The sequence below is a fragment of the Ischnura elegans genome, chromosome 2 (assembly GCF_921293095.1).
Source record: "Ischnura elegans chromosome 2, ioIscEleg1.1, whole genome shotgun sequence".
In the NCBI taxonomy this organism is placed as follows: Eukaryota; Metazoa; Arthropoda; class Insecta; order Odonata; family Coenagrionidae; genus Ischnura; species Ischnura elegans.
In genome coordinates this window covers 126,644,869-126,662,036 of record NC_060247.1, presented here as the reverse complement: position 1 = coordinate 126,662,036, position 17,168 = coordinate 126,644,869, and the positions used below count along the sequence as shown (strand labels likewise).

General features: G+C 38.1%; 1 protein-coding gene and 1 long non-coding RNA gene across 2 annotated transcripts; both read left to right on the top strand.

Moving 5' to 3' along the window:
- Window positions 1–7,008: 7,008 nt before the first annotated feature.
- LOC124174140 lies at window positions 7,009–12,142 on the top strand. Its single transcript, XR_006868877.1, has 3 exons — window positions 7,009–7,155; window positions 8,993–9,044; window positions 12,063–12,142. It is a non-coding gene; the product is annotated as an uncharacterized LOC124174140 (long non-coding RNA).
- A 41-nt stretch (window positions 12,143–12,183) lies between these two features.
- On the top strand, window positions 12,184–12,598 carry LOC124153252 (ctenidin-1-like). Its single transcript, XM_046526351.1, has 2 exons — window positions 12,184–12,188; window positions 12,286–12,598. Exons 1-2 carry the CDS (start codon window positions 12,184–12,186, stop codon window positions 12,596–12,598), a joined length of 318 nt encoding a protein of 105 aa, XP_046382307.1.
- Window positions 12,599–17,168: the final 4,570 nt, after the last annotated feature.

The window sequence follows — 17,168 nt, the reverse complement described above, 5'->3', positions numbered from 1 at the left end:
TTCCCCAGTACCACAAACGCCGTCAAAAGGATGAAACCTTTCGTTATCCTCCCAATATGTGATATTGCTTGTCCAGAAGGTTCCTAATCTGAACTCATTCGAGCGCCAAAACGAGTCGTCTTTGGAAAATTATAATTAATTTTTCGCCAAACTGCTATTTTTTTATTTTTGAGCCAATTAATGTGGAAAGCAGTGGGCAGCTTCCTCCTCAAAAAATATATTATTATGATTCATTCTAATTCTCCAGCGCAGGGCCAGATACAGGGTGCCCCACCTCCTTAAAATATTCTAATTTAAAAATCAGGAGACGTTGTGGATGCGTCAAAACGTTTGAATCTCTGCCCATTTAAAAGTGTCATAATTTTTCTGATAATATAAATCCTCAAATCAGATCAATCAAATTAAGAGGCGACATCAGACCAATCGGAGGATGCGGAAAGAAGAGATTAAATTATCCCGGAAAAAGAATTTGTATAACTGAAACTTATGAATAGAATAGCTCTCGGATTTCTCGGAAGACAATGAGAGAGAGGCTCGTCGAAGCGCTTAAAGGAAGGAGAAATGGAGAAGCTAACCCGGTGCAAATTCTGAGGCATCTTCATCCATCCTAATAGCCAAGGAGGCACCAGACATTACATCTGCGCAACATATCAGCGCCTCTCGCGTTTTGGTGGGAAAGGAAGGGAGGGCGCTGAAGCTCGCCGCAGTCGGTGAAAAAAAAGATCGAGTCGACTATTAGAAGTAGTCACTCTTTCTCCGTTATTGCTTGCTTGCCGACGAGTTTCCGTACCGTGACTAGTTACCATGCTTTCCCCCACTGGTATTTCACATCACAAAGACAATCTATCACGGGAAATCATCATTCCATCATGGATAATCACAGCTGAATGAAACTTTTGAGGAATTCTTCGCCGTATCCAAAGCGCATGCTTAAAAAATGTACGAAAATGCCCTTTCTCGAAGCATAGGTGCGACTGCCAACTGCTTAAAAACTTTATTGCCCTATAAAATCTCAGGAAAGGAATAGTAAAAGAGCAAAATATAAGATTTAGCAGGAGGAATTTTAGCATTGGAAAACTTGAAAAGCAATTGAAACATAAACAAAACAAATACTACCTGTATAGTTCACAAGTTTCCGGATACCTATGATGATATTAACCAATATAGTAATCAATTATGTTAAAAAGTTTTGGATCTACCAATTAACATTCATTAAAATTATGAATCCTACTTTTCCCTTGCATTTGAGTTGATGCGCATTTTTGCACGGTCTTTGAAAATATAGAATAAAAGTAAAAACATTTCCGACTCAATGGTACCGTATTGACTCATCTGTTGTGGTTTATGTAGTATTATTTTTCTTGATGCTATCATGCTCCCTCGAGAAAAAGTTTGTTCCTTTCCTTGGATAAAATAAAAGCATCTACAATGTTTGTACTGGCAAAAATGTTCATTTTAGTTTCATTACAATATTTTCAAGAGAAGTTGTTATTTTGCGAATTGCCGTCACCAGTTGTTAGTACATGAGAAAATCCAATGGACACAGAGAAAAGCATGGAATTATTTCGAATGCGGCGTTTCCTTCAGGCATAAAATTTATCATATTCCTTTTTAACATTCATTTTGAGCACTTTTTCCATTCAACTTTTACAACAGGTGTCGCTTTATGATGGATAGCCGCCAACAGTACACGGGGAAATCCAGAGAATACACAGTAGAATGAAGGAATAATTTCGAACTCTGGGATTCCCTCTACGAGTGAGGGATGACGCCGTGGATAGCCGCGCACCCGTGACCACAGGCAGACGAATAGCTTCTATTACGCGTCTCCCCCGACCCTTCCCTTCGCTATTCGATCATCTCCTAGCCTCTCCCCCCTCTCCATGCCCCCCCTTACTACCCAGTGTTGGCGTTGCGCGTCTAACGCGAGAGACTGAACGTCGAGACAGCCGTTCTCCCGAAAGGGAAACATGAGAATTCACTCGCTCCTCCACGGAATCGCTAAATGCGACTTTCCTAAACCTTTCTGTTGCCTTGCACTTTCGCAAACGTCCCCTTCCGCTGAAGATCCAACCTCAAGTCATGAGAATCGCTCAAACAATTTAAACTTCTCCATTAATACCAGATATTTCATTTACCCCTGCAAATTTCCTTTTTTGATGTCTCCCTGCTTCTGATTTTCACCGCGTGGATTTTCTTTATACGGGATACCGGAGAAACTGTCGTCGCAAAGAAAATCCACGCGGTGAAACCCAGAAGCACGGAGACATCATATAGACGACGCCGCGGAAAACTACGCATCAAGTTCCTTTTTTATTCAATTGGATGTTATATACCTCTCATCTGCCTGTATTCGAAACTGTTTTTCTCCTAGAAGTATTTTCTAAAAAATAATTTAATAAGAGAACTTGAGATTTTTTTCAATTAAGAGCTCTTTCATGTTTTTTTAGTTCATGAAGTGTAGAAAAACAAAATTGTAGTTTAATAATTACGTAATAATTTACCGCTCTTTTGTATATATACAATTTCAGCTGTGGCTTCTGAAATATCAGCTGTGACTCAGCATGACTCAGCAATGACTTAGTTTTGTAATTTTAACTCACAATTCGAGTGTTTATTTTAGCCTACGAAAATCGAAGATCACGTGCATTCATTACCTTTCCAAAGATATTGTAATTATAATGTGGCATTTTGTATGCATCAACATCGTTGGGTCAACTCCGACCAGTCGCCATTTGTCTATCACGCAGTGTCAAACATGTGCCCGTCTGTGATTACTGCTTATGATGTCGAAAGAATATACGAGGCTAGTTTTCTTCCTCACCCACTAACGTGACTGCCGGCTGAAAATCCAATGTGTGTCAAACTCAACATACCATATATGTGATTTGAAGAAGCAAAGGTGCTCTTGCTCTTTGCTTGCCGGCCAAATGCTCTTGAAAGACCAAAGTTTTACTTCAATGATCCTGATGGTTATAAATTCCAAAGAAGGTTCGAGATAGACTTTCTAATGAAAACATAATTTATTCTTGAGTATGGTACTAAATGATACACCTGAAGCAAAAACATGAAATAAAATATGGTATATCTCTATTTAAGGATAAATGATACCTTTAAGCTTCCTCATTGCGACCTAAAAAAAGCAGACATAATTAATCTTCCCTTGAGTAATTCTGATATTTTTTTGAGATATTACCCAAATTGCCGCACTATTCTATAAATTGTTGGAAGTATTACCTTTTTTCACAGAATTCACCTAGGCAGAAGGAAATCAATTCATCATCTCCTTTGATTGTAAATACTCGAACATATTATTCCGCCAATGCTGATAACTTGCACAAGTTTTGTTAGCAGTTATACGAAAAATAATTGATGTGTATACATTAAATTCTTACAGCGTGATGAGATAAGTAGATAGATAAGTAACGGAATGAGCTCGGTAATGGTGCTGATATGGAAGGTAAAATTAACCTTCATTGATGCAGAATGAATAAGCATTCTAGCATTAATTTTAACTTTAGCTGGATAAAAATGGTGCACTTGAACACTATGGAAATTGGATGAATATAAAAAGTCTTGTGCTCTCTAGATGTAAAGGATAAAATTTCCCAGATAAGCCTGGCTTGTCTCTGAGCCTCGATGAAAATGTCCAACCTTAATTCGTGCCGACGAGTTCACTGCACTCTAGGCTTGCTATCTAGCTGCGACTTCGCAACACCCAAATGAAGGCGGCGCAGTTCCCATCAACACGAACACCTCTTTCGAAGCGCTTGGAGAAACCGTCGGGTATGATGTGATCCCGCGCAAAACCGAGCGAAGTGAATTCTCTATGCGAGAAAAGCGCGAAAAGAACAATACCCCGAAAATACATTAAATCATTGAACTATTCCTCGCCAAATAATGATCATGGACTGCAATGTTCACCAACATACGTAATAACATAAGTACCGCCTGCTATTGCTTAAAAAGTAATTATTTGGATGATTCTCCGCGGTAAACTCATATGTTGGCGGCAAATTTGTACAATTACGGCTATTACTTTTATTCCATAAAATATTGTCATCGAATAATCATATAAGGTCTAAAAATTCCAAAAATAATAATATTTTATTGATAAACGAGAATATAGGCAATTATTAAAGCACTAAATACCTTGCTAAAGAATTGGCATGAAGATAATAATTCATGGTATTGAAATCTCACTCTCCGCAACGTACACAAGGGCTTTTTCTGCAACATAAAATCACTCATTGACTCAACCCGATGACTGGATGGATAGGTGAGAGTAGGGCTCACTCTGGACTAAGTCACAGGCGTGTGATACCGCAAACGCAGAATAGGGTGACTATATCCTTTCCCTGCGCAACGGCGCCTTCGAGGATTTTGTTTGGGGGTCTTTTAAGGCGTCACCCGGGATTTGAACTCGGGACTCCACGATCAGCAGTCAAGAGCTCTACCCACTAGGCTACCATTCTTCCCCTTCAGAAACTGAATTCCAAAAAAAAATATATACCAATGGTTTGCAACGTTTCATGTTTTGGTGTAGAATGTTGTCATAACGATACCCTCTACTTCATTTTTAAAAGGTACATGAGTAAAAGTTTAGCACAAAATTACCAACTATGTTTGGACAATGTAATCTAACCGGCTAAAAGAGATAAAAATTTACCCAGTTGATTAAGTTATTGAGGACATTTCATTCTCTAAATCTTATCGTACATCTGGATGCATCACGAGCGTGCCAACACCACCCAACCCTCATCCCCATCAGATATTTCAGATTAATTCATATAACAGCCGGCACACTTCCTGTTTCTCAGACATCGGTGTGTTGCCTGAAGGGCTGCTTTCCCTACCGAAAAATACAAGCTGGACCATAGCATGGAGATAATTTTCCCTGCTGTTCCGATTTCTATTTCTTTCACATGCGAAAAAAAAATTACATGCAATACTTCTTCCACCTCGGGTATAACCTTTGGACCATCCTTAACGATAAAAACTCGTATTATGAGGTAGCTTAGAGGAAAAAAATTACCCCTTACCTTGCATTTGGGAATTAAACTCAACCTATGGGTTATTCCTCGTTGATCTCTACTCTCCTCATCCCAAATGAACCTTCACTTTGAAGCGCGAAATAAGAGAGTGGTGTCTATATCATTGGGCATACATTTTTCAAGTTTTTCGAAAGCAACTATAAGTCTAAATGTACGGAATGAAGTTAAAAAATTTGTGTAGTTGCGATTCATAAGAAAAAATAAAACCATATTAATTCCAGAATAATTTACGAACAGTCTTAATAAACACAAAAAAGTCCAAATGACTGGCAAATTTTCCCTCATAGAGAGCGAAAGAGCATTCGTAAATTTAATACACCATTCAAGTTCTGATTGAGCATGTAGATTTTGATCGAACCCGGATTCCGACTTAGAAGGGACAAAATTTCTGTAAATACGTCCAAAATACCACTTGGTTAACGTGAGTTCATACCAAACCAAAGTGAAACCAAAGATAGATATTAACGATTGGAACAAGCCAGAAAAAAAAACAAACCAGGCAAGATCGGAGTACTGACATGACTTCAGCATTATAATTGAACCGGATTTTAAATGTAAATAGAGCAAGGGAAACCCCACCATGTTAAACATAGCCGATACCTAGTCCTTCATCCATTAGGTGGAGGCATAAAGCTTACCCGCAAGGATGATGAATGAAAAATAAAGGTAAGACGCACGATTATCGTAGAGCCGTACCAAATCGATTCTACCTTCAAAAAAAACGGCCTGCGTCCGAGAATGAAAGTTTTAATATTGGGTTTGAAGGGAGCTCGTAAGCACATATACCCCGAAAGAGCTGTATTCCGATATGCCCAACTTCGTTTAAGAGGCCTAGGGTTTGCATAATTTCATCGAGTTTTCCTTTATTCTTCTTCAGCCCCACGAGCAAATCTCTCCCTCATCCTCTCACTAATTATAAACTGTGACTTTGACCCCATTCAAAAATTCACTCACTCAACCACTAGAAGCATTGATTATTTTGGATACAAGAGGGTAGAGGTCATCTCAAATGAAACCCCAGGCGTTTGATACCACATATTTCGGGTGGGGTGGCAAGTTGCTTGGCCTGGCCCACCTCGCACTACGAGAATTTGTTTTGTGGGCGCACGATGGTATCACCCGGGATATGATCCTTGAACTCTTCGATCAATGGGTCAACACAATACCAATCAAGTCCCCCGATCGAAGGGTGCCAGGCTCAAATCTCGGTTCACATTACCTTCACGGTAATTGGTGGTTCAGGGAATGTAACTTCCGGCAAGAATTCATTCTTGGAACAGAAAGTATAGAGCTAGCCCACTTATGTGAAAAACAAATGGAAAATTCATGGTTAGCCTAGAGCCACCCGTAATCAATTCTATCTCTAAAAACGGCCCCTGTCCATAAGCGAAAGTTTAAACGCAGAGTGCGTGAAATTACAACAAACGCAAAGATTATTCTACCGTGAGCTATATCTTTACCTATGAAAACCAACCTTTCGACAGAAACACAGAGGAAAGTGAAAGGCATTTTTACTCGATTTGGGGCGTATTCAGTAGGTTCAATGGGGCCTTAGGAAATATTTTTTTCACCTTTACATTCGTCTCATAAAAGTATTTTCCGCGTCCAGCGAGGACATCCCCGTGCCTTCTTTTCACCCATCCTCCCAGCGATAGCCATTGACACCCCCTGATGGGAAAGAATATCCCCCTTTCACTGTCCGGCAAGGTTAAAGGAAGACGAGATTGAAGCGGGATGACAGGAGGGGGGTGTGGGTGCCAACTGGCCACTGACGATCCGAGGAGGCGGCTAAACTCACTGGGGGAAACGAAGAGAGGGGTTGGGGGCGTAGGTGGTTCGGCCAAGAGAAGGGGAGAATCCTCACGGTAAGAATGGGGAGGGGAAGGGTGTTTGGAGAGGAGGGGGTGCTCGCCACTCGAATATAAAGGCGCGCTGTTCCTCAGTGTCGGTGGACTTCGAAGACAGCAGCTCTTTGAAGACTACAAAAAAGGATTTCCCTCGAAGAGATACCGCCAGGCATCCATCCGAATCCCAGGGATAGTGATAGGATTGGATTTTCTTCGCTTACCTTAGTGGTCCAGCGGAGTTTCCAGCCATGAAGGTACGTAAAAGGCGAAAAACCCAAGTATCACATAATAATTGGTTGAAAAATGGGGAGATTGTTACCCCAATTGGTAGAGCGTTGGGCTTCTCATCGAAGGTTCCAGGGTTCAAATCCCGGATGATCCCTTCGGACAACCCGATATCAAAATATTTTAAGTTTTCGGTGGTCCTAGGAAAGGAACTGGCCCTTCTGGTGGACACAAAGCTTTGGATTAGTTCGGGATGAGCTCTACTCTTACCAACTTTTTGGTTGAATCTCTGGATGAGTGAAAAACAATTCTGAGATCGGTTTGACACAGCTTTCCACACACTGCTTCCGTCACTTCCGTCATATCTTTCATTTTTTTCCTACTTGTCGATCTCCACCTTTTTCTGTACATACATCATCCGAGTATTGGTCATCCGCGGTGCTATGTAACCGATTCATGAATGTAATGAGGGAGTCTGAGGGTTCAAACTGTACCAAAATTTTACTCAGATGATTCGCCGGAAGCACGTCACATGTACCTTAGTTCTAATTTGTAAATTCGTCGCCTTATCAAATAAATATTTTCATCATAAATTAAAGGCGTGTACTTTTTAGCAATCATTTCGGGCATAAGATGATGGAGTAAACACCTGAAACCAATCTTATAGAATGTATTCATCTGCCAAACACATAAAAAAGGGGAGATATGCTTTGCTTATTAATACAGGATAATGTAATAGCTAACCATCACACATCGAAAATAGGTACTTGTATATTGTAAAATGCGTTGGACATAGATAACCATGGGTTAAAAGAATTACGAGTTGAAATGAGAAACTTTATTCTGCGCAGTTAGGTATTCGATTAGAAAGGAAATTTTCAGTAAGCATTCAGTGTTTTCCCAGATGTTTCAATTCCGCAGTAAAATCACATTTCCTCATTGTTATTTCTATTTTTGGCAAATAAAAAAGAAAGAATATTTTGACTTACTTTTAATAATAACTTTTAGACCTTATTTCCGTAAGAGTGTAGATACTTATATTTGAATGTAAATTGTTCGGTTATTATCCTTTAGATGTACCTACAGCGAAAGTATTCCATGGATATTCACTCCATTTTCTTATCTAGCACGATAGCTACTACTCTAGCGTAGCATCTGAACTTGCTTTTAAGTGACTTAACATTATTCAGTGCACGCCTCGAAAACACAATAGGACATTAAGTTGGTATAGGAAATAATGGAGAAGATTCCCAAGGACATGTTGAGTCTTCAGTCAACTAGGGGAGTTTCCAATGTTTGAACCGTGAAATTGTACAGGTGTGGAGTTGATAATTTGCTCACTTGGTGATAGTTAACTTGCATTTAAGAATACGGATTACAATATAATTCTCCTTTCAAATAGGATAAATTACCCTGCTACGCCCTTAGCACAGGCAAATAAATTTGCATGACCCATTGCAACAACTTACTTTCATTTCCAAGCATTTCTGTAATTCTGCCTATTATGAATGAATGAAAATAATAAATGAGAAAGTAAACGCCTTGGGCGAAAGAGAATCGTACTTTATATTTTAAAGTTGACACTGTATAAACATTTTTTTAATATTATTTTTTGAGGGCAATAAAACCATTAAAGTCACTCAAACTTAACTGATTAAATGGTTTATTAAAAGACTGATACCCTTAACTTCACTTAAAAACAATTAGAGCCTTCAAAATTTGGTTTCGTTGGATTAAAAATAGTTCGTGTCCGTGATTGTCACTCTTTGCATTAAATCTCATTACTATGTCCAAATGACAAATTCCAAAGCAATTTAACTTGGGTATAGACATACAACGATGTTTCATTCTAACGTTTTTTTTCAGTTTCTTCTGGTGGCTGTGGTGCTGATTGCAGCAGTAAGCAATGTCTTAGGAGGTTAGTATCTTCAACAATTATTTGTATACTGACTGAAAAGGCTTTTCAGTCAAAGATACCCTGGGGAAATAAAAATTAAACACTTGAAATGGCATTAACGAAATAGACTTTGATTTTTCAAGTAAATTATGTAGTTAAAGACACAATTCTTAATCACTTTAGTCAATCTAGGTATTCCGCTAAATATCGTATTTCTTGCGGCATTTACAGAGCATATACAGTACACGCATTGCTGAAATTGATTCCTTGGATCTTTATTCCAAAATAACTATTTTTTATTGCTATGACAATTCTATGAAAACATTTATTCACTCATATAATGTGTCTATAAAATGTAATCCATATGCGTTTTGCCACATTTGACTAAATTGGATTTCATCGTTTTTACACAATTTTATACAAATTTCAAAAGATTTAGATATTGTTAGTGATATTCATAAAATACTAAAAACAAGTACATATACAATTATGAAAAATTAGAATATCAGACTCTGCATTTGGAGTGTTAAATAACACGTTTTGCCGTAGATCAGTCGCACGAACATCCCAATAGAATGAGTTCATCCTGGAAATTCTGCAATCTTACATATCAGACATGTTGAGCAATAACCGATCGCCCCAAAGCTTGAGAAGTTACGGAAGTAGGTTTCCTGAGTATCTCATAATAATACAGTGAACAATATTTCGATAAATTTCCTCTTTTCTTCAAGCAAGTTAACTTCCCATATAGTTGTCGATGATCATTAAATGATATTCATAGTATATCAGCGATTAAACTCAGGTAAATCGTGGAATTCCCTGAAATATCTGTGAAGGAGAAAACTCAATATATTTCTTAGTCTGAACCCCTAATTCATACCCCCCTAAGCTAGTCGTTTCGTGTGAAATAGTAAGCATTGTTTCCGCTTGGACCTTGGCCTTCTGCTCCTTTTAAGGCAAGAAACGTCTGAATTTATCTCACGAAACTAATCTTTCCGAGAGAATGGTTTGCGAGCATTATGGAGGAAGGTACGTTTAAAATTGTTTGTAGCAATAATAAGACAGAAAAATTATGGATAACGAGACGAAATAAGGGCATACTTATATGCAGCGAAGGCAATAGATTGGAATAATTATCCCAGACACTTCGTGAAGCTAACGAAGAATATGTTACCTATTTAGTTAGATGTTTAAGAAAGGTCTACACTTGAATTTGGAAATTTAAAAAAATATTAAGCCTTAATAACGTTTCCCCTTAATAACGTTTCATAATATTAAGCTGTAGATAACTCATATGTATTGAATCAATGTGTTTCAATTGCTAGAAATGAATTGTTCAATATATATATTTCGTTAGCTTTTCCTCACGAACTCGAGAATAATTTCACTAGATCAAACCATTATTTCGTATATTTCATTTTTAACGGTAATCAACACACTTAAGGTTTGAAGTTTTCTCTCACTGAATTAATGTACTTTTACTGATGGGGCTGTGCTACAACGTGGAGTCCAGTATGTAACGCAAGTTATAGCTAAGGTTAATGTAAATATTCTAAAATAAAGCATCGATACCTTATGCAACAATACAACAGAAAATTAAATTGTCCAAAGCGCATTCCCTTCACTATGCGCAGTTGTGTGTGTGAATACAATCAAGGAAGCGGCCACGTGAACTACTCCCTGGATCCCTACGGTTCCCAAACGCCGAGAGGCACGCTTTCGCTGAGAGGCACGATCACAAGAGAAAGCCATCATCCGCTCGAATACAACTGCCGAGAACTCTACTCCCTCTCACGCCATTCCCATTTTCTCGATCGCAACCATCAACGATGGATCACTGATTACGACTGAGGTAACGTCTCTCCTTTCTTTTCGAACGTGCTGTGGATACACGCTCAATTATCCGTTTTAACATCTGACCCTAATCGTACCGGATTGTAAAACTTATGTTATTTCCTGCAGCATTCATTGCTTTGAAATAGTAGTTTTAGCTTTTTCTGAACTTTCCATTTTGTCATCATATAAAGTGTTTATAATACGTACTAACTTCAAGCATATCTGGTAAGACGCCCATCTTTGGAAGCCATTGGTTATAAATTCCACAGCTTACAACATACACATTGCGTTTTCTCAGAAAAATAACTTTCCCTTACAAATTTATTTTCGTTTACTTAAAGCGATGAACATTGAACAACTTCCCCCTGAAAAATTCAAGTTTAATGGCCGTAAGGTAATGTATATTAGTGATAAGGATTATAACGGGCGAAGTCTAAACGCAAATCATTTTCCCTATTTAAGTAAAAAAAAGAGCATGCCGTATAGATGTATTTAAACCCAACCATAGCAGGTAAGACGAGTAGAACATAGGACAATGATCACATGGCAAACAAGTATCAGGCATTGAAATACACTGGGAAGTTGCAATTAACTGATTTTGAATTAATTAATATTTAAGTTACCTTAATGACAGTAAAAATCAGTTTTGACAATTGGGGCCATAAAAAATTATCCCATTGCTAAGATTTTCACGTTGACAACTCACAAATTTTCTCGTATCTGTGAGGACGTATTTACAAATATCCTGAATATTAAGATAATTTTCCCGGAAGTAGTCCGGACTTATTGAGAGACCATTTTTTATTGCGTAAGTGACTATTTACGCGAATTTTTCCTCAAATTTACGGTTTATTTTTCTAGCTGTATTAACCCTTTATATTAAGGTTATAAACCTTTCTCATCCAGATCTGCTTCTGGGAGAAATAAATTTTCAAGATTTCTAATTTTTAAAAAGAGAAATTTTCTTCAGAATCATAATTGTTATTGTGGCAGCTACATATTTCTCATCATTAACCTTTACAGCACAAAAGAACAATTAGTTTAAATCTTTCCTGAGAAGTGCTAAAAAATACATACACTTTTGATATACCTAACTCAGATGCAACAAATTGGATTATAATGGGTTAACATGGATTCTTATTAGGCTGGCAATACAACCACCTCAACTTTAAAAATTTTGATGGTGAATTTTCCCACCCTAAGGTTACCTAGGAGGCGGTGGTGGTTATGGCGGCGGTGGTTACGGAGGCGGTGGCGGCGGATGGAGGGGTGGCGGCGGTGGGTGGAGCAGCGGCGGGGGCGGTTGGCGCGGGGGCGGCGGCGGATGGCGCAAGGGAGGCGGAGGCGGATACGGAGGCGGCGGCGGCGGTTACGGGGGCGGCGGCGGCTGGAAGGGGGGCTATAGTGGAGGCGGAGGCTGGAGCAGCGGTGGGGGCGGTTATAAGGGAGGATACAGCGGGGGCAGCGGCGGCGGATGGCGCGGGGGCGGTGGATACGGAGGCGGTGGATACGGAGGCGGCGGTTACGGAGGCGGCGGCTGGAAGAGCGGAGGCGGCGGGGGCGGATACAAGGTCATTAGCGTAAGCAGCGGGCACGGAGGCGGCGGTTACGGAGGCGGTGGCGGCTACGGCGGGGGCGGCGGCTACGGGGGCGGTTTCGGTGGCGGATTCGGGGGCGGACACGGCGGAGGCGGATACGGAGGTGGTGGCGGCAAAGGAGGTGGGTCCCAATTACTATAATTGTAATAGAACAATTCTATTGCATGCGCAGACAATAAATGCCTTCGAATTAGAATATAAATAACTAAATGTGGGGGTGAGAAGTCAAGGGGCACAATAGATATTTTTTCTTAACAGAGTTAGGTACATAAATTAGGAAAAGAAAATCAACCAGATCAATAACATATTTAGAAGTGCATTTTAATAATTTTTTCCACTCGATGGCAGCACAGAACAGAGACTCAGTAGCATTTCTTCGCCTCCAAGCTTTTGTATATTTCTTGTATCAATTTCAGTACCAACTCCGATTAGATAAAAAATCGCCTGTATCCCTTGTCTTTCACGCCCGCAAATAACAAGTAAGAACAAAGAAAATTTGTGACATAGTATAAAAATCCTAAGATTTTTATGCTGCACACCTCCATTTTTCCCTTTCCCAACTAGTTTAATCAATTCCCCTATGTTATTTTTCCTTTTGTCCTCTTCATGTGCCTCAAGTACTTATCTCAAGGTTCTCCTCAAGGGCTTTCCCTCAATTATCCTTCCATTTCATTAATTTAACTTTAAAAATACTTTAATAAATCCTTTACTCGAATACATGATTCAGCCTATTTTGAACAATATTATGCATAACAAATAAGATTGGATAAATATATTTCGATATAAATGTGGAGAAACAATTTCCATTTACTGCTAAACATAGCCTGATTCAAATGAGGGAGTTAGAGGGTGATGTATTTTATTTATGGAATGAACATCATGTTGAATATATTATTTATTTTTTTAGGAAATATCTAACCAATTACTCCTCTCAAATTTTCTCCCACTACAGCCGTTAATATTTCTTTGGCAAATACTGTAAGTTATTCAAGCTTGTCCAAAACAGCAAAATACTATTATAATACATCAATTTATTTTTCACCGCATTATTCAACCAACGAATGCTGAATGCGTCATTTTCAAGACTGTTCATGAATTCCGCAATTACTCGTTTGATTATATAAAAGACGTATTTGCAGGGTTTGCAATATTCCAGATAAGCATAAATATTCGTGTTCACCATTTTTTAAGAATTGCACCATGCAATAATCTGCTGATCTTGTATTAGTCATTTTTAGCCATGTTAAAAGACTTATAAGTATATGTTATTTAGAATCGATTATCACATTACCCTTAAGATGAAGATCGTCACTATCATTTCGCTTAATTTTTATCACGCTTTAATAACGCTTCAAATAATCAAAGAGGATGGCCACTGAAAGTCTCCCTTCACGCTCCAATTCAAGCAGATGCACTAGATACCTATACTAATAGCAGTACCTACAATTGACAATAGACAGTAACAACAATAAATTTATAGGATGATAAAAATCATAAAAATTAAATTAACTCTCGAAAAATATTGTTCCATCATCAATTCCTCCCATCATGTAACAATTAATTGAAAATTATAAGTTATGTATGTGCACCATCCGAACCGCCTGATGATTGCCTTTCAGCTGAATAATAAATACTAAAGCGCCTTACACAGTAAAAATTTTCGACCATTAATTCTAATACGTCTACTTAGTACGTTTTTTAATCTGGTTACAGAAAACTTTTCTTGACAGTTCCTCAGTCGCCTCAGACCTGCTAATAATTGAAAATATGTATGGAGGCCACTACCATACCATTTTAGTGAAGTATTTTGATTGTCTATTGGTATTAATGCAATTAAGTCGTAGTTTCAAATACTTTCCTCAAATTGATCTGGTAATTTGCATATATAACCACGATTGATGATAGATGTCAATTAAGTGTAGAGTTCTCGAGATCGCCACCGGGAACTCTTCACTATGTCTATTCGCCAGGAAAGCACGAAATCATTCTTCAGATGTCAATTACTTCACGGAAATGATGGATGTGATCTAATGAATTTTGGTATACCGAAGTATAGCAATGCGTTTCGAAATTTCCATTGATATTTATTCTCAATGGTACTAGAAATAAATTTTGCTATATTTACATGTCCTATAGTTTGGATGGTCAATATTTTTCTTGATGAAGGTATGGTAGAATAACTATATTAAGTTACTTATAAATTTTTCTTCCCAGGTTGGTGGTAAATGACATCGTGATGGACCCCAAATTCTATCCTCAAGAACCGTTTCATCCACAAACGGTCGACTACCAAGCAGAGAACTCCCTTCCCATCTGCTTTACTATTATCTGATGCTCAGACTGTAAATTTTGTCCAATAAAGATTTCTTTATTTTTTTAAGAACACTATACCGTCGATTCATTTGTTTATATTCCTTATCATCTCAGATTATTGACTACATCGTTCATTATTTCAAGGTTGCTGAAGCCCTTTCAAATCGTTGAGACACATACCGAGCCCTTCAGTGATTTATATTACTAATACGATTTTTTTCCAACCGGTGCACCGCAGTGCCCCATATCTCTTTAATATCTTTATATTCTATAGGCATTGAGTCATATTGGTATTCGCTCGATCAGTCTATCAGTATAACTCTATTGAACGATCTCATTGAAATGTCCGAGACTAAGCGATGGGTCTGATGGTTGAGATTTTCTGACTGGGATAATGGTGCTTGTTTTGATTTAAGTAATTTTGATTGCATATTCTATCTCTATTAAACTAATTACTCACCAAGAAGGAGAATAATCAGGGTTAAAAAAATATATTAATGAAATTTAATTTCCTATTTCAATTTCCCTAAATAAAAGAAACGTTTGGGTTGATTGTTAGCCATCGGTTTTAGCTACTGCGCGACCACCTTAGTTACTATTGCTTAATTTTAATTTGAAGTGGAGTCAATACACGTGATCTACGGTAGAAGAGTTGAGGCTTACAAAAACTTTGTATCTGATATTTTTCACTTAGCCATTGGTCGATGGATATCATCTATCGATCAATTATTAAACATTAATGGTGCAGAGATTTCCAACCACCAGCAACTAGGCACTGCAACAATTCACCAATTTTGCTCTTTCCAATAAACTCATTTAAATGTCCCGCTGCTCACCGCCAAAATGTGTAACATATCAATTAAGCCAACCCAACTCTACCTCCAGGACGGTATGCTCCGCCTACTCAACCAAGATCTACGACTTTATCCTTCTAGAATTATACCCTTTGTGTAACTCGACTATATGTAAACCATAGTTGAACATTTACTCGTATAGCTCGATCAGCACAGGGACATGGTTGACTTTATCGACCATTTCCACTATTAAGAGTATCCTAGATGATATTTTTTATCCTGGGAATACATGCAGAAAGAAAATACATCAAAATTAGAAATAAAAAATTAATCATATAATTAATAAATCATATTATAATATATGTGTGATGAGGATTACACAAAAATCCTAAGGCCAACTTAGAATAAGCTAGGTCGAATTAATTCCAGAAATGCATCACTGCTGTTTACATTGATCAATGGAATCCAATAAAATTTCTTCCTCTCTCAGGAAAAATCACTTTTCCAATAAATACTGTACTTTTTGCTTAAAGATTCAGCGATGTTTTCTCAAAATTAATGGGCCCAAAAAATTCCAACATTTAGAAGCCAGAGGATTATGCTCTTATGAACGCAGTCTCCCTCAGTTGGTCGGAAATCAGATTCAAAATAATGTATGGATAGTAATCACCAGTCTTTATTTCCCGGTGAGCATATATAAAATACCTTGCATTAACTATCAAAAAACACTTGCTTAAAGAAATATTAAAAACTCACTGGGGTCTATTGGTTGTGTTCTCCAAATTCTTCTGTTTGAATAAGATCCAAACCCCGATTTATTCCCTCATTGTCATTGTGATTTTTTTAACTGTCAGCCAGCATCTTTGCTCATGAGTGCTAGCGACGCAAGACTGCTAGCGATGCAAATGTGTGTTGCGAGGCGACTTTCGGTATGTTCGAGCGAAGCACATCGATAACTCCACTGCACAAACGCTCAACAATCGTCTACCGAATAAAATCCGCTCATCTAGTAGTCCTATTTACTACTAGCTGAGCATATTTGATTTGGTGGGCGATTTCTGAGTTTATGTGCAGTGTAGGTATCGACATCTGCGATGCTGGAATTCTGGTTTTCTTGCGTGGAAAGTAACGCTCTCTAGCGTCGCTAGCAGTAAGGAGTTGCTCATAATAGTAGTCATGGTTCATGTGGTGCATAATTTAAATGCTTTATTATTTTATAATACGAAAATGAAAAATCTTTAACACTATATTATTTATTGATTTTTGAAAAATGCATAAAAATTCCAGCACTTAGCCGCGAACAAAACATAGACTATTCAGATCTCAAAGTGTTTAGTGTCCCGTGATAGCTCGTCCCTTGAATAAAACTAATATATATTATAATTTTTCAGCAAAAGAATTAGAGGATTCCCTTCACAGATAAAGTTGTGTGTATCACATGATATTATATCGCTATTGATTTCCAACTTAGATGTCAAAGATTTCAGGGATGAAAAGACTCATAAAAAAATCGGAATTCTTATTTTCCACCAACGACGCTGAGGTATTTCACATGGTTAATAACCTCTTCACGTTGACATTATCTATTCCCGAGGGCTTGTTAC